The sequence below is a fragment of the Gymnoscopelus braueri genome (genome assembly GCF_963280865.1).
Source record: "Gymnoscopelus braueri genome assembly, chromosome: 9".
Lineage (NCBI taxonomy): Eukaryota > Metazoa > Chordata > Actinopteri > Myctophiformes > Myctophidae > Gymnoscopelus > Gymnoscopelus braueri.
This window is the reverse complement of record NC_137610.1, coordinates 37685613-37704420: the sequence shown is the minus strand read 5'-3', so window position 1 is coordinate 37704420 and position 18808 is coordinate 37685613. Positions and strand designations below refer to the sequence as shown.

The 18808-nt window shown below is 40.0% G+C and overlaps 1 protein-coding gene across 1 annotated transcript in view; it reads left to right on the top strand.

Annotated features, from left to right (window-relative positions):
• Nucleotides 1-5435: 5435 nt before the first annotated feature.
• Nucleotides 5436-18808, top strand: part of zc3h18 (zinc finger CCCH-type containing 18) — a 39920-nt gene continuing 26547 nt past the window's right edge. Inside the window, exons 1-7 of the mRNA XM_080436845.1 lie at nucleotides 5436-5595; nucleotides 6326-7392; nucleotides 9879-9963; nucleotides 11629-11777; nucleotides 13802-13897; nucleotides 17654-17796; nucleotides 18205-18240. Of these exons, the coding sequence (XP_080292971.1) occupies nucleotides 6340-7392; nucleotides 9879-9963; nucleotides 11629-11777; nucleotides 13802-13897; nucleotides 17654-17796; nucleotides 18205-18240 (1562 nt within the window). The 5' untranslated portion in view covers nucleotides 5436-5595; nucleotides 6326-6339. The remainder of the gene's footprint in view (nucleotides 5596-6325; nucleotides 7393-9878; nucleotides 9964-11628; nucleotides 11778-13801; nucleotides 13898-17653; nucleotides 17797-18204; nucleotides 18241-18808) is intronic.

The window sequence follows — 18808 nt, the reverse complement described above, 5'->3', positions numbered from 1 at the left end:
ACACACACACACACACACACACACACACACACACAGACACAGACACAGACACACACACACACACACACACACACACACACACACACACACACACACACACACACACACACACACACACACGTCTCACACACACACACACACACACACACACACACACACACACACACACACACACACACACACACACACAAACAATCTGCTCTGGTCCAAAACTCGTTTCATCAGCATCCACAATTTTCACTCCAATATACCTCCCACCATACACGATACTTCCTTAACCACATGAACCCACTAGTGTCTCCATTGTTCTGAGGTGAACACACGGTGAAGATAGCTACAAGCACACAGCGCTTAAATTGCGTTTTGAGCTATAAGTGGTTAAACCCAGATTTACAGTCTCCAGCTCTACAGAATGTCACGATGGGCCTCATTCAAGCCATGGAGGAGGCCTGTAACAAAATTGACGCAGGTTCCGTGCAAGGATGGATTCACCATTCAAGATGAGAGAGGACATAGCCTGTGATGTGAACGAAATGCTATAGCAATCAGACCCAGCTCGGTGAGCAGATGATGCTTAGTTTTTTGTTTTTGTCTCCACAAATGTTTTGCTGCGTTTATGTACTATATTCCATTTAGAATATGATCAGATTTTCAGTGCAAAATGCATCCTAGATAGATAAACTACAGAAATCTTTGGACATTAGCATGGTGAAAGAGATTTTAACAGGTGTATAAGTATAGTCAAACCTTCGGAAATTCATGGATGTATTGATTAATTTTATATTATACTAATATCTCTGGGAAGTAAATTATACAATCTTTGTCTTTGTTGTGATTGGTCAATATATTCATGTCCTTTAACAATATCTCTGGGAAGAAAATCAAACCAAGACTATCATTAATTGTATAATAGTTAAAAGCATTAGATTGAGCAGATAATATTAAACAAATCAAAGTATATGTAATGTAAACGGTGAGGTTCTCACATAAGCCCCCCTAGAGTTTTCTACCTCACCGGCACAACAACTAAATCTTACACTTTCCCTGGGAAAGAATGAACATGTATACTGTATATGTATACAAAAATGTTGTGCAAAACAAATAAATCAAATCAGAGCAGTGTTGTAACTGGTTCAAATAGAATCAGAAATGTGTGTGCCATACGATGACAAACTTGCATTCTAACTTTTAGCATTAAAAAAACTGCTGAAAATTTGATGTTTAAGTATATTACTTTGCAGTGGACAAAAGACACAATTAGAACTCTTCCGTTATGGCGACATATCCACATATTCTATCTAATTTTGCAGTATCCTCAACCATTTGTGCTACTGCATGCATGGTGTGGAATGACTATTTCAGGTTGCGCTGAAAAGTAATTAACCGTGTTGACTCTGTGAAACTGTTGCTGCCATCTGTTGATCTTTTCACTTCTAGGCTAGGAGTTGAGTGATATTGGATCTCCCCTCCCGAGGACTGCCTCTAATAAATGAAGGTGGACAAAAAAGTCAATGTAATTTATCTCCACAATCAGTCAGACTGCATAAACTACCCCTTCCATTCCACACAGGTCTACAATTTAGGCCTAGATGGTAGGCCAGATATCATGCACACTTTAGGCACATTTCAAGTTAAAGTGTGTTAAAGTGTGTTGCTGGGGTTGTATTGGTCTAACGGTTTATACAAAAACATTAATAAAAAGGAAAACACCTGTCAAGAAGTTTCTTTGGTTGATGTAATTTGTAATTTAGTTATTTTCTTTCCAGAGAGAGAGAGAGAACTAACTATGCTCGATGAATTCACACTCAAATGTATAATCTCTTCTACCACATCACTCTGCACGGGGCACCTTTTGGTATCATTCTGAAGAAGACCATGCGTGGAAACGTTAAACTATAATAAAGCCTTGACTGGGAGCTTTTGCAAAGTCACAGTGTGCGGACTTCTATAGTTTTTATCTCACCTTTTGGTATCCCCCACAAGGGTACCTTCTTCAATTCAGGGCTTTTACACCTTTGTTGTGTTGGCAATCTCTCTGTAAAGCCTTTTCAACTGTCAGTCCCTAATGCTACATCAATACTACTCAAAGGCCTATTTTTCTCTGCAACATCAAAAGTCTATAATGTAGGCTATAACTCAAGCTTGACTAAGCACCTGACAGGTATACTTTATGCAGTTTATTTCTGAAACGTTGTCTATGGACTCACTTAGGAAGAGCTATGGGTTCTCTCTTGTGTGTGTGTGTGTGTGTGCGCGTGCGTGCACACGTGCGTGCGTGTGAATTCAAGTATGAGAGAGTGTGAGAGACAGACTGCTGCCGGTGAGAAACAGAGAGGAAAAACGACGGGCACAGACCAGAAGCATGGACAGACACCATAGACAGAAGGCAGACCAGAAGCATGGACAGACGCCATAGACAGAACGCAGACTAGAGATGGAAACAGGCAGACATGGGATGTGTCAGTGTGTCTGCTGTTCAATCTGAAAACAAAGAATGTTTGGTACACTGGGGCAGTCCAGCTCGAGAGGGTTATAATTTAAAACATGGAAAGCATCTGTGTCATTTTAGATTTTTGTGTGTCACGATTTTTCAAAAATAGCAAATACAAGCAAGCTCATATAGCGCGTCACTTCGTGCCACGCTATGACCTTGTAGATCTGCTATTTTTGGAAAATCGTGAAAATGTGTACAAATCTTTGAATATATTTTTAAAGCGAAAATTTTTAACTCAAAGCTTTGCTTCTGGGGGTCCCTGGAACAAATTATTTTGAGATGGGGGTCGGCGGCCAAATACATATAATTTTGGGGGTCCTTTTTTTGAGCACCACTGATAATATAATATAGCAACATACATTTTTTCAGAAAACTGTTAGGATTTAGAAGACATTTGTAGAATCGGTCTCAGGTCTTACTGGGTTAAATTGGACAACTGCCACACATAATATTTCTTTTTCTTTTGGTACAATTTATTTATGTCTTTCTTTCTTTCTTATTGCCTTTATCAATTATTATTTTTTATTTGCTTTTGTTTTACATAATGCATAATGGCAAATTGATAACAATGTTATGACGTAGCCTAGGCTACATTGTAAATGTGCTATAGCTATAGCCTTGGACCAAGACTGCCAGAGGAGGTTCTTTTTGTGTCCATTTTTATTTTATGTGTATACACATAGAATCGATTAAAGAAATCTGTGACAGACTTGATCCAAGGCTAGGCTAGATAGGCTACTAGCAATATTGATTGGTTGATTGATTGATTGATTGATTGATTGATTGATTGATTGATTGATTGATTGATACTTAATAACAGTTTGAGGGAAAAAACACAGACAGTAGCCTACAGTGCTATACAAAAGGACGCTAGGATTAAACCCAAGAGAGCACTATGGCTTGTTTCCATTGGGGTCCTGTGTGTATTCAATTCATCGAATAAACTCGGCGACATAAAGTAATAGCCATGAGACGAGATAATTCAACATGCATATAAGTTTAAACTAACTCATCCTCCACTCCAACGTTAATGCAGTAGAATAATTACCTACCTACCTACTTATCATCCACTTTCTTGACAGGTGCGATGCAGAGTAGAGCGCCGAGTCAGACCCCTCTTCAAAAAGGTCTTCATGCTTATCTCACTTTTCGCTTTAATTGAGTGTTTTCAAGCTTGTCTAATTTTTTGCATTAGAAAATATTTTTAACCTGGTTGTGTCAAGTTTCCGTCAAATTGTAGCTGCAAAGGTTATAATGTTATTTGTGGCAGTTGTCAGTTGTCTGCTGCCTAATAATACCTACTAGAGAGCACCCCACTGCTGCGCCTTGCCGCGCAGGGTGCCTTTAGTGTCAGTGTTGCCATGTCGGCTTATTATAAGCGACTTTGGGCTTCTTTTTCTGTAAAGTTGGAAGTTGCGGATGCGGTTTATTGGGCTTGTTTCTAAAATGTACTTGCTTATTTAGGCTTGTTTCCAAAAAACGTATTACTATTTAATCCAGTGGTTCTCAAATATTTTAATGAAAATGTTTTGTGCCGGGTAACATTTATGTTGTTAGAATGTTTCAAAAATATTCAAAAATATTCCACATTTTATTGCTAGATGTTTTAGAAAATAACAGATCTTGTAGATTGGCTATTTTCAAATAGCGTTGAAGTGCTCATATGGCCTAGTTGCTTCTTTTGGGCTTGTTTTCCTAGACCTGGTTGCTTATTTCTCTCACCTGGCAAACCTGGCAACGCTGTTTAGTGCACTTGACGCTTCCTTCCACCTTCCACAAACCAACCATAGGGCTGGGTTGCTTTCCTTGCCGGGCCTTTGTCGCCCCCTTGTGGTCAACAAGGCTTTAGCAGCGACACACGTGTCCTAGTAATTTAAGCATACGCATAAGATTTAAAAAAGCATTCTGTGTATAGAAAGTGGGTGCGTTCAACCACAACTCTTCTATTATTTGTATTAGTCGAAGCGTAAAAAGGCTTAATTATACATTCATTGATAGAATACTTTATTAACAGTTTGCAAAGACAAGCACAGGGAAGTACCTTAACAGACGACGTCACACTGGTTGCAAGCGTCATACTGGTTGCAAATGAAACCCATTCTGTCATGTCTCGCTAGGCTTAAAAGACGACGTCACACTGGTTGCAAGCGTCATACTGGTTGCAAATGAAACCCATTCTGTCATGTCTCGCTAGGGCGCGCAGCACTAGCCAACACACAAGAGGGGTTCAACAGGTTGAGAATTGATTGCATGAAACAACCACCTGTGCATCCAGTCTCAATGTTGGTAAACAAATAATTGGTCTATACTGTTAAGTCAAGAGGATGTTATTGTTAAACCCAAGAAAGCTTGTTTCCATTGGGGTCCTTCATCGAAACATTTAATGACAGACAAATATACACTACTATGCAAAAACATCATTTTTGTTCCATAGCACTAAAACGAATGTATCCCTTGATAGAGCCAAATCTGTGTTGAACGTGATTTGAGCTCCCTCTGGTGTTGTGATTGTGGACATCATTGACGTTTTTGAAGTAGTTTGACAGGGTGTCTTTAGTGTAGTGTCTCTTAACGATGTATTGTGAGCTTGTAGATCAGCTATTTTCAAAAATATCTTTTATACATTTTGAACTTGTGAACTGGGACATTCTGCTACTTTTACTTATAGTGCTTTAAGTACATTTTGATACCAATACTTTAAAAAAAAACTTTTACTCAAGTACATTTTTAATACCGGACTTTTACTTGCAACGGAGTATTTCTACATTGCAGTGAGAATTCATACTTTTACTTAAGTAAAAAATGTGAGTAGCCTACTTTTTTCCCCACCACTGCAACAGTGTTGCCAGATCTGACTCCAGATCTGCAAGATTAGGCCAACTTTCAGCGCGGCTTTTCCCAGATCGTCGGCGTTTGATGACGTCAACAAGGTAATGGCCGCTCTCGCTATAGCGTCGTGTAGGGCTTTTTATTTTCTCCACCACGGCGGATAAAATAATCACATCATATTTATAGTTAAGTGTAAACAAGACCATCTCAAATAGACTGGGGCAGTGCTTTAACACAGCAGCCGTGTCTTCAAAGAGGTCCAGGTTGCCGAGGTGAATGGTCATGTTTTGATGTTAGCTTATAGCTAAGACTAGCTAAAGAGCTTCTCGTCGTAAGGGAAGGGTTGCATTGTTAATTGAAAGGCAAGCGAGCAGCATGGCTTAGTGCCGATCAGACAGCAATGCTGTGCGGGTCGTCATTCCGTGCACTTACACATCATTATGATTTAAGATGGTTTAGGTAATAAAGATGAAATTGTTATTATAGCAGATTTTAGTTTTTTTTTGTTGCGCTGAGGAGGTTTCGGGCCTGGTTGCTAACTAGCGCCACTCAGTTGTTAGCTACACTGTTAGCAGGAAACTAAAGCTGCAGGTTTTGTTTTTGTTTGGGGGGGGGGGGGGTGCGCAAACATGGGAAGGTGTAGTCGCTGCTTGAGATGAGCAAGGTAGTTTTTGTCTTCGTCTCGGGTAGACAATTTTGTTGCTAGCTAGCCTTGGATCAAGACTATCATAGATGCATTTTCGTTGTGGGACTCGATAAAATCTAAAAGCGTCTATGATAGTCTTGATCCAAGGCTAGTTGCTAGCTAACTAAATAACTAATGCTCAAGGAATAGGTGAAATCAGTGGCCAAGTAAACAGTTTACGGCCACTTGTCTTTAAACCTGTTGTGTGTACCTGCTACATGTAGTTACACTTGCATTCAAGCCCTGTGCTGTCTGGCAGACCCAGCTAAAGTAAGCTGTATGTCATTGTTTTGACTAATTACTGCTTTTGTTTTCAGCGGAACATTCTCTGATGGATACCCCTGAAAGCCCTACCCAGTCACCTCAGTCTCCAGAGGAGGAGGAGGAGAAGGGCATATCCGACAGTGAGCTTCTACGCGACTCTGCCGACGAAGACGACGACCGGCTTCTCTCAGACGGCGAGCTTGCCCACGGCGAGGAGAATGGAAGGCTGGCGGAGGATGAGAGGATGGGGGGTGGAAGAAGGGACTCTGACTTGGAGGAGGTGGTCCCAGATTTCATCTCTGACCCAGAAGACGAGGAGCCTGTCAGAGATGGAAGAGGAGTAATGGGTCAAGAGGACGAGACCATTGTTTTGATGGAGGGAGGTGAGCGGGGGAACAGCTCTCCAGAAGAAGGGGAGGAAGAGGAGAGACAAGGACAAAACGAGAAGGAGGAGGAGGAGGAGGAGGAGGAGGAAGAGGAGGGTCGAGTCTTGGATACCCCACAGTCTCCTGATTCAGTACCAGACCAGCATCAGAGCTTCTTCACCCAGGAGAGAGAGGAAGAGGGGGAAGAGCCACAAGAGGGATATGGGACTGGTAGGAAGGAGGAGCCTCAGCCACCCACTGGGACAGCAGAGTTGTTTGATGATGAAGATGATGAGGAAGATGAGGTGGCGGAAGACAGTAGGAGGAAGATGGCTGAGGAGGAGGAGGAGGAGGATGAAAACGAAGAGAGGAGGAGGAGGCGGCAGGCAGTCATAGTCCGGGAGATAAAGGACGACTCTGCGTCTGTCTCGCGAGAGCTGGACGAGCACGAGCTGGACTACGACGAGGAGGTGCCCGAGGAACCCAGCATCCCCATGCACGAGGAGGATGAGGAGGACGAGGAGGAGGAGGAGCAGCAGCATGCAAAGGTAGAGGGGGACGAAGAGCAGGAGAGGGAGGACAAGGACGCCCGCAGCAAAAGGAAGAAGCTGCTGAAGCCCATCCTCCCTCCGTCTCCCAGCGACAGCTCCAAGAAGAACGAGGACTCCAGAGGAGCAGAGAGGAGTCGGAGAGACTCCTTCCGAGACAAGAAGAAGGATGAGGATGATGGAGAGATTGATGAAGGAGAGATAGACGTAAGTGTTTGTGATCACGGCTGGCCTTAACCCATTAAGACCGGGAAGGCAACTGAGTCACTTAAGATTTCTTTGGCTATTCAAAAATAGCAGATATACAAGCTCATAGCTGCTATTTTTGAAAAAATCTTGAAAATGTGTGCAAATCTTTGAATAGCGAACATTTGTTATGGGTCCCTGTAAAAAAAATATTTTACAAAAATATATATTCAAAGATTTGCAGAAACTGTCCCAAGATTTTTCAAAAAACTGCAGATCTACGAGTGCCGCGCTATGAGCTTGTATATCTGCTATTTTTTGAATAGCCAAAGAAATCTAAAATGACAGAGATGCATTCCCGGATTGAATGGGTTAAAAGTGCAGCCTATTCTCAAGCAGGACCAATAGATGAGGTGCATGGACACCAAGGTGAGGTGCTGGCCATGGTTAATTGTCATCTCACACACACCTCCTGGCCCTCCCAGTATTTTTGATCGATGTGGCTCTCGATCAGCCACTTATGTTATTACATCTGTCAGATGTAATAACATTGACCCTGGTAGCATATCAGGACTGCAGTGTTTTCATATCTATGGGGCGTCAACTTGCTTCTTTGGTGTAGTATCTGTTAACCCTTTAAGACCTGAGGCGATTCTTTAAAAAAAATCAAAATCATAACAGTTTTTGGAAAAAAATCAAAAAAAAATGTTTTCAAGATCTTTCAAAAATAGCAGATCTACAAGCTACACTACACTCGGTGCCGCGCTATGAGCTTGTATATCTGCTATTTTTGAATAACTAAAGACATCTAAAGTGACACAGATGCGTTCCAGGTATCAATGGGTTAAGTGATTCTGGTTTGGTAGTGATGCTGCTCTGTGACAGATGGGGATGGTTCCATATACATTTACCGTACATATACCGTACATGCCAAATCATTTGAGTTCTCCTAATTGTCCTGTCCTTTTCTCATTGTCACTCAGCCCAAAGACTCACGCAATATTGCCAGAAATACATAAAAAGTTAAATATCATCTCAAATACTATTATGCATATACTGTAGAATATCCGGTGCTTCACACAGTTTTTTTTTATCTAGTATTGTGTAGGATCTCTGGTTGGATTTAGTTTTGAACTCTCAAACATTTTTTTTAGAACATTATTTACTCTTGGTGGTCTGGAATAGATCGCCGCGATGTTCCTTTGGTCATATGAAACCTGGGAGATCTATGTAATTAAAAGTGATTTTCTGTTTTTGGCCTGCTAATTGTCCGAATTTGTTCGGGCAAAGCTGGCTACCCATTGAAGCAGTAATGAGCTTCCTTTTTAGGCTCCACAGTTAACCACTTGAACCCCAGTATCCATATACTGGGGAGAACATAAGCCAAAAATAGCAGACCTACAAGCTCACAACGCGTTGCGAAAACTTGCAATACATTGTGAGCTTGTAGATCGACTTTCTTTGGCGAGATTTGGTGTAGAGAGAAAAAGCGGTCCAAGTACAGAACCAACTCCATTGGTCCGTTTTCCTAAGTCGAGAGGGTTGAAGTGGTTAAGACTAGATTGAAATCCTTGTTTTGTTCCCGTCTCAAATGTGTTGACTTGTGATGGAAACAAAATCATTGTATTTTCCTGTTTTCTACCTCAATATAACATTTTTCACTTTGAAACACGTCTGGGGTCATTTTCATATCTGCTCCAGGTTTTTTGTGTGCACCCTGACCTCAGACGGTTTTTAAATTCAATATTTCGATATTTTATCACACGTTGTTAGACTCATTGAAAAGTAAAACACTTGTCCCTTCTGCTGATGACATGGTGTCCTTCTAACTTTTAAGTTATTTCATGCATAGACTTCATGGATTTCATGCATGGACTTACACGACTCTTTGATGCAAAATTACTTGACAGAACATATTAACATAATCAAATCAAAACATTTAAGCCTTTGGTGACTGAATTTCCCCCGTGGGATCAATAAAGATCTTATCTTATGGTCTCCTGATTTCCTTAGCAGTCAATATCAGTCATCAGAACCAGGGATGTGTGTTTTCAATAAGTCTGACATGGAGTTTGAAATTGAATGGGCTGTTGGGCTTACATAGTAATATCAAAATATTGAATCAAGCAACTCAAACATTGTCTGGAGGTGCACACAAACGATTATCACAGCTACCAAAACTGCCCATGAACATTGCACTCTGTCATGAATAGCCAGAAATGTAATGAGGTTTCATCTGCAAAGAATGTGTCAATCAATCCCTTTGAACAAATTTAGAGGCAAGCTGATAGGGGGGAAACATTTCAAAGGTAACTACTGGGAGAAGTCTATGCCTGATGGTGTGTCTGAAAGGACATGCATCTACCATTTTATAGGCAAATGCAGTATGAATGCATGGAGGCTTTTGAGGTGTAATATGACCAAGCTGTGTTCTTAACAAACCAAACATTTAGACAAAAATATGAGTGACTGACCATATAACATTGTCCATAATGTGTGTGGCACAGGATGATGATCTGGAGGAAGGCGAGGTCAAAGATCCTATGGATAGGAAGATTAGACCACGTCCCATCTGCAGGTTCTTCATGAAAGGTATGTCGTCACAAGCCACAGTTTAAAGCCTGGTTTATACTTGGTTGCGGGGGCGATGTCACACCCCAAAAACAGACGATCTACAAACTCACAATGCATTGCGTACGTGCAGATCAGCTATGTTCAGCATACAACAACCGGCATGCAACCAAGTATACATTAAGCATAACCCTGGGTTCTCACAGGACGTGGAAGCTCTGTGAAATCTATGTAATTAAAAGTGATTTTCTGTTTGGCCAGGGCCATTTATACCGCCCTCGTAGTGGTGCAGAGATGCATGTCCGTCTCCCGACGATCAGCGATAGTTTGGGGGTCTGGTCTAATTTGTTCATGGCTCTTCTGCGTCCATTGTTAACCCAGGCTAATGATGTCGTTTTTCTGTCATGATGTTGTGTATGGTTGTTTTTTCACATGCAGTAGGCCAGCCAAGCCGAAGGTAGTTTCTTTCCATAAATGTACCCACCAGGCAGCCACCACATTACAATGCTGAAAAACTAATGGTTGTGCCAAGTAACTCAGGGAAATAAGATGCCTTAACACTTCAGGAAGTTGTAGGTATGCTGCAACTGCTTTGTATAACTAAATTATGTTTTTTTCACAGAATAAAGGTGCGGTTTCAATAATATATATATATATATTATTATATATATATAACGTAGTTTAAATGGTATTTATTTAGTTAACAATTAGTAGGGGCAGCACTGTTAAACTGCTTAGTTGAAGCTGCACACATCCCTACCAACAAACAGTGCCTGATTGTGTTCTGTAATTGGGCAACTTACAGAATTTCCATTTCAGATCTATTCAGCTGTCGTATATGAAGGGTCAGTCAGTTTTCTTTCCCTTTTCATTGAACAAAAGCCACCTTTTAATATGCAACTGATATCTGGATTTTGTCTGGAATTTATGCATTCACTACATCCTCATAATATCTACATTCACTGAATGGATTGAAAGCGTTCAAGAAATTGTATTTCATGCCTGCTTTCCTTCTGGTTGGTTACAACTTTCAAGTATTCCAATCTAGCTTTTAGTTTTATCATTCAAGCTTCCACAAGTTCCAAGCCAGACACATTTTTTTATTACTAAACCTTCATTGTTAGACCTGTGTGCAAATATGTTCTATGCACCCAGTTATACATTGCTTGAGGACATACTGCATTTAACACTTTGTTGATAATGTGGTTGAATCTTCCACCGGTGGATGGGTGGTCAGATCTTGATTGCATCTTTGGAGAACCTGATGTAGCTTTAGCACTGTTTGATTATAATCTGATCATACACAGAGTTGGACGAGGTCTTAATTGTTACCTGTGGTTGTTTCATCTGAATTGTTAGGGTCATTGTTTGTGTCAATTCTACACTAGGGGGAGCTCTTGTACTGATGAATGTGTGCACTTGAATCAGTTCATTCGCTTTTGGAGGTACTCACTTAATACTCTCTCTGCTGTTGTGCTGAAAGTGATCCGTATAAATGTACAATATTTTTTTTTAACTCTTGTTTTTATTATTTATTTATTGATTTTGTACTGTATTCAACCCTGATGCTGAAAAGTGCAGAGGTGATTGCTTTTTTAAGTAATTTAGTCCAGTAGCATGTTAACAGGATTTCTTCTCTCTCTCTCTGTCTCTCTCTTCTTTTTTTTTGCTTGTTGCTTCCCACAGGCAATTGTACTTGGGGTATGAACTGCAGGTTTATCCATCCAGGAGTCAATGATAAGGGCAACTACTCCCTCATCGCTAAACCAGATCTCTTCTCTCCTAACGGGGCTCCTCCAGGAGCACCACACCCACTCATGCCCAATAACCCCTGGGTAAGTAGCTTACACACAGAACCAACCACCAACACAGAGAACCCCCCCCCCAACATTGCATAGGCATTGTGTGTGAGTGAGTTCATTGCTGTCCACACCAAGAATGAGAACTATAAAATAAATATGTCATTGTAAAAATAGTTCTAACTGAAGTGGTACTCACCACAACTATAACATGATGACAGTGGCAAGTGATATTGTTTGGGATCATTTTCAGAGCAATTTGAGGAACAATAGAAACAGTTACAGGAAATCAGATGTGCTGGTGAGGGTTTTTGGACTAGCAAACACCAACTAGGGACTCCTGGATCTGTGCCCTCTTCACTCCTACCTATCCAGCACAGGGTCCAGAGAGAGCTCTGATGTGTTGCTAGCTCTGCTGTCACGTAGCAGTGTCTGTACGTAGGTGGTGCGCCTCTTTCCCCTCTTAAGGCCCCAACACACCAAACTTTGTTGTCCAGACTACTACAGACTGTAAGTTGAATGAAGTCAGGAGATCAGTTGGTTGAAAGGTGTGACAAAGTTGCTAAATGCACTAGGGCTGCCGGAACAAATTTCGGGAGTCGAATATAATTTGAATATGATTTTTTTAATAATCTTCGAATGTTGAAATTGCCATTCGAATGTTGTTGTTTTTTTTCCTCCATAAATGTACTGACAAATCTAATAATGACTCACTTCCTTACCTACCAATGTGAAAACAAATGCTTTTATCACATCACGCATGATCAACAATAAAGTTTGAGTGCAAACAAATTAATATGAACGTTGGTGCCACACAATGCGTCTGTGTTTTGAACGCTCGGCCGCACGCCTGTGTGTATGTGTCTGGTCACGCTGATACTGAGACGGACCACGTTTGTTCAGCGCAGCAGTCAAGACTTCTTCCTTTCCCCCCATAAACCTCAGTTGAAAGTTACGTTCTGGAAACTTTCATAATTATGACAACAACTAAAGTTAATCTTTGTAACATTGTTTACGCTGTCGCTACAACGTGGACCTGTGGCTATCAACAGCACTGGGGACGGTGGATGGAGCCCATTCTCGTTAGGAAACTTACAATGGATAGGGAGGGATGCTTGCGGAACGGTAGATGGATGAATCTCGCTATAATATTTCAGTAACATCCATCTAAAAGTAGCTACAAATTTAAAGTGGGTAAAGCACAGCCTGGCGGAGAACTGTGACCTCAGAACTGAAAATGGCAAACCTAACATGGGGCAAGGCACAACATGCTGCACATAGGACCAGATGGAAGCAGATAGTCACAGCGAAGAGGATTTAGTAGGAAGTAGTAAGTAAAGCACAGCCGCAAAACCAGCTGGAATTTACAAAGCGACGCAAACCAGCATGAATTTCAAGTCAGGAGATCAGTCGGTGTGACAGAATTGTTGAATCTGAACAAATTTAAAGTGGGTAAAGCACACAGAATGGCACAGACCGCTAGTATGCCAGTCTATGCCATTCTGATACCATGTAATTTATCACATGAGATTTCATTTACAGTAATATTTTCAATTGATGTTGCACTACTGTTTTATATTCTTACTGTACTATTTACATTATTATTTTTGCTAACTTGTAGCTGCACTTAAACAATCATTAAAGGATTTTTTAAAAATATCTTAAAAAATATATAATTGAATAGGATTATGGAATTAGGAAAACTGACAGCACTAGAAATGCTCTCCACACAGCATTGACAGACCGCTAGATGGTGCTAAAAATAGCCTATGGCATTATGTCGCTTTTCAACAACAAACACATGAACAAGTGCATGCTTAAATCATTTTGAGAAATTATAGCAGTAATAAATGACCACGGCACAAGGTTATCTGTATTAAGACTATTTTGATTTATCCTATTTTTCTTATTTAATATTTAAACGATAAACACTGCGTGCCTGCAGCAAGCGGCAGCGCGATGCACACACAGCCATATCATGTTGCTTCAACTAATGATCAATGTATTATAAATGGCTTGCTAGAATACCACTTGCTCATCATTCTCTGCTACCATTCTAGGGTGGACCAGCAGTTGAAGAGCTCCCGCCACCCCCCCCTCCAGTGGAGCCCCCTGTGGAGAGTGCCTGGGAGAGAGGCCTGAGGCATGCCAAAGAGGTACACACTGCTGCTGCTTGCTGCCATTTACTTCATAGGCATCACTGTAGTATGTACATCCAGTATCTGACTTTCAAATCAGATTTGTGTATTCAGATGCCGTCAACCTATCTGCATACTCAGCCGCTCATTGTGTTGCTTGCGGAAAATAGCAGATCTACAAGCTCACAAAGCATTGCATCACGATATGTTGGGAGCTTGTAGATCTGCTGTTTTTGGCGAGCGCCACCTTTGTACGACTAAGTATAAATAAGTTTCCAGACTGAGACAAATCTTAGACATCGGGTTTCAATCGTGTTTAAACCACCAAGGAATGTGGTTCAAATCTGATTTGATCCTTCTGGTCGAAACATTGAAGCAATAAAACAGTGGAGCTTATATTTGCCAGTGTGCAGACCTTATTTTATGTACTGTTGCTTGTCCTGCACCTGGGCACTTGGATGTGCATGCAATATCCTCTCTATATTAAACATGGAATTGAATACCTTTCATCTCTGAGCCGTTCAAAAACAGTAGGCACAACGCAATGATGTTACCTGCCAGGTTTAGCGTGCTAATGATATCATATGGAATGTATTTAATTTATATGGCTGAACATCCCAGAACAAAGCACATGTCATAGTGTAAATCATGATCGTTGAATGCAGGGCAATGTTTTTTTTCATGCACATGGCGGGACAGACGTTGCATTTTCGGGGCTGCCCCCTGTTCGTCCTTATCTACAACATCCTACATGATCTATGATTAAGGTCAAAACCAGAAAGGTGGCTACTGTATGTATTCTATATATGGTATTCTATATATAGTATTAACATGTACTCTGTTTCACTCTTCCTGCTGTTGCTGCTATGACACCTGAATACAACATGCCTATTAAAATTCCATATCTATGGAACGTTGACAGATGCGTTGATGCGTTAAGTAGGCTACTGACACGCGCGTAAGTACCTGTCAGTTCTGTTATTGTGCAATTGCTGACTAGGCCTGTCACAATTATTATTATTACATAATCACGTGCTCGTACAATTATATGAGATAATCACAATTATTTGGCATAATCGTCACAATCCGTTTCCATGTGGCCCCCAGGGCTCCTAACGTGGTTTTGAAGTTAATCATTGATCTTGTTGCAGCTTTCTTGTCAGCAGAATTGCATCTCTGGATCGAACATAATGCATCAGACCTAAAGACTGGTGCATCATGAAGGGTCCACATAGGCATTATGTAGGTCTGTCACAATTAATCACCCGCGATCACAATTATTTGAGATAAAAGCAATTATTTTACATAATTTTCCGAATCGTTTCCATTCATAAGTATAAGTCAATCGGCTGAACAGCTGATTTTGCAGATCGGCTCTTTTGACTGTTTTTGAAACGAGTACAACATTATTAAATGCGTGGTCCGTTTTGGCCATAACACATGATTTAATTTGATTATTTGTACCGGTCATTGTCAGTCATTTCTGTATATAGTTAAGTTATTTATCATAACTGCCCTGTACAATTTTTGTTAGCAAAGCCTGAAATGCAAACATAAATGTAATTGATTTATATGTTCCAGTGTTCAATGCCCAAAACACAATTAAATCGTTAATCGCCATTATTTGTATAACAATGAATCCTCAGTATCCAAGTAATTTCATGATTGTGACAGCCCTATTAGGGACTCCAGCTTTGACTGTAGCACTTTCTGTTGTTTTGGATTGCGGACCCTCTAGGCAATTTTAATATAGGATTTTGAAAGTATGAAATGATTAAATATGTCATTCATTTACTTATATTTTAAAGTTATTTGTCAAAAAAGGCAGACAGAAAGTTTTGAGCACTCGTCACAAACGATAGTCTACTGGGTGCACGGTTCTACTGGGTGCACGGTTCAACGAGTGTTTAACAAACCGTAGCATTGTGTAATACATATACAGATAACATTACAGTGCACGTCACATTTAAGCCAGTCCCTTAAATGCCAAATGTTAATTTTAACTGGTGTTTATAAGATTGTTAGGATAACATTACAATCGCAGCCATTTTTTGTAAACATGTACACTTGGGAATGTGGGCAGTTATCTGTGTCATATACATAACATTACAGTGCATGTCACTTTGCGGTTAATAACAGACCTTGGCCCGTACGGCTGGCCTAGCGGTCTGGGCACTCTAATGTAGCCTGACAGTGCATCGCGGGTTTGAGTCCCGTCTCGACGATCTTTACTGCATGTCTCTCTCCATATCTCTCTCCCTGTTTCCTGTCCATCTCCACTTAAAACTATCAATATAGACAGAAAGCCAAAAAAAAATCTTTAAAACAATAAAATAAGATAAACATTTATTGATCACCATGGGGAAATTCAGGTGTCATAGCAGCAACAGCAGTAAGAGTGAAACAGAGTATATGTTATACTATATATAGAATACATACAGTAGCCACCTTTCTGGTTTTGAAGTTAATCATAGATCATGTAGCAGCTTTCTCGTCAGTAGAATTGCAGCTCTGGATCGAACATAATGCATCAGACCTAAAGACTGGTGAACCATGAAGGGTCCTCATTGGCATTATGTAGGTCTGTCACAATTAATCACCTGATCACAATTATTTGAGATAAAAGAAATAATTTTGCATAATCATCTAAGTATAAGTCAATCTGTTGAAAATTGTCAAAAACTGCTGATTTTGCAGATCGGCTGTTTTGACTGTTTTTGAAACGAGTACCAAATTATTAAATGCATGGTCTGTTTTGCCATAGTACATTATTGAATTTGATTATTGGTAAAAAAAAAAAAGCCTAACGATGATAATCATAAGTATCCATAGCCCTCCCATGTGAGTGATTGTTTTTTAACCATTTTATCATGAGCATTAGTGAGGACAAATTATATGAAGTCCTCACTAATGGGTGAAGTCATCCTTTAAGTTATTTATTATATCTGCCCTGTACAACTTAAAATGCAAACATAAATGTAATTGATTTATATGTTCCAATGTTCAATGCCCAAAACACAATTAAATCGTTAATCGCAATTATTTGTATGACAATTTAAGTAATTTCTTGATCATGACAGCCCTGTTAGGGACTCCAGCTTTGACTGTAGCCCTTTCTGTTGTTCTGGATTACTGACTCCGGTTGAATCTGGCGCACTGGCACGCGGACTACTAGGATACACTACAGAACTACAGATGCCTTAAGAATAATAGCTGGAGAGACAAATCCATAATCATTGTTGATACTAGACTGTACATATATTGATCCATATACTCACTGTTCAAGACCTGTTGAGACTACATTATAATTCACTACATTCTCATATTCACTGTTGATAGTAGATATATCTATTCATATTCATTCATATATTCACTGTTATTGATATATCTTGTATTTAAATTTTCTTGTCTCTAAACAAACATAGTGATCTTTATTATCTTCACCAATAAAAAGTAATTCACAGGAACAATGTTGGTGTAACTAAGAGATTTGCTGAAAACTATGTTTTACATGCAGAGATTATCAACTACAATACAACTTTAGCAAGCTGGCATTTCCTGGTTTAATACAGACAAGATACCAGTACAGCTTCTTGTTTGGACGAGTTGATTTGCTCTCCGGATGCAAATGCCTAGATTTGATGTATTGGTTAATTGAGTGTTTAGATACAATTTCCAAAATGCACAGATTTCCTAAGCTTGAAAAAGGGTATTTGGTACAGCCCTTAGGTGTGTCACATCGTAGTTTTGTTGTGTCCCTGACTGTCCATGCAGGTGTTGAAGAAGGCCACCATACGTAAGGAGCAAGAGCCTGACTTTGAGGAGAAGCGTTTCAATGTGACTATTGGAGAAGAGGAGAGAGAGTTCGACAAAGAGAATGAGTTTTTCAGAGAACGTAGCTACCGCATCATCAGAGAGTAAGACAATTAATTGTATAATAATCACAATCACAATTTTGGCCTTCCACAATTAATTAAACGTGTTGTTGACACTTTGCGGGTGCTTGCTGTGGTGTAGTAAATCAAGCTATTTTGTTTGGAGGACACTTGTTGAGGGTGCATGTAAGGGTCAAAACAAAAATAATCGTGATTGATTTAGCCGTTATTGTGCAGCCCTATCAGGACAGGGTCCATAAACATCGGTTGCTTAGTTTTGTAAGCTCATGTTTTTGTTCTATTGTTATTGTCCCATTCATTCCGGGAAAACATCTGTGTCATTTTTGCTATATATCAGAAAACTGTTTTGATGATTTAGAAGGAATTTGTAGAATCTGCCTCAGGTCTAAATGGGTTATAATAAGCACATAATCTGTTCTCGCTTTTCAGTGAAATGGAATTCAGAGATCCTATGTATGGCCCTGGGTGAGTGTCAACATATCCTAGAGTCATGCATTTCCACACCTCTCACACAGCTTGGTGACATTGATAAAAATGTTCAATTCAATTTATTTAGTTTGTAGAGCTTGTAAATCGGTTAACCATTTAGGGCGGAAACCCCTATTTGTAACTATTCCTTTCAAGACGGTAACCCCATTTGGGGTTGTTGTTGCTATGTACAGTATATAGCAACACATTTTTTGTTGTTATTTTTGAATAAATATTTGAAGTTTTTCAGAAAACTTAGGTCAGGATTTATACGGCGTTTTTAGAATCCGCCTAGGTCTAAATGTGTTAAACAGTCATTTAAAATTTCTCACTAAAAAGGTTTCTTGTTTTTTACAGTTTTTTTCAACAGATACAAATATTTAGCATAAAACCGTGACGGTGCAGCATAATCTTGATACAAAACACGCACACACTAATAAATTCTGCATCGATTTATTTAAAAATTTCATGTCAATTCAGTCAGAAGGACCTTTTTCAAGAAGACATCTCAACCATAAAGTGACATAGTGCTTAACTACAGCTCATCATTACATGATGGTCCACA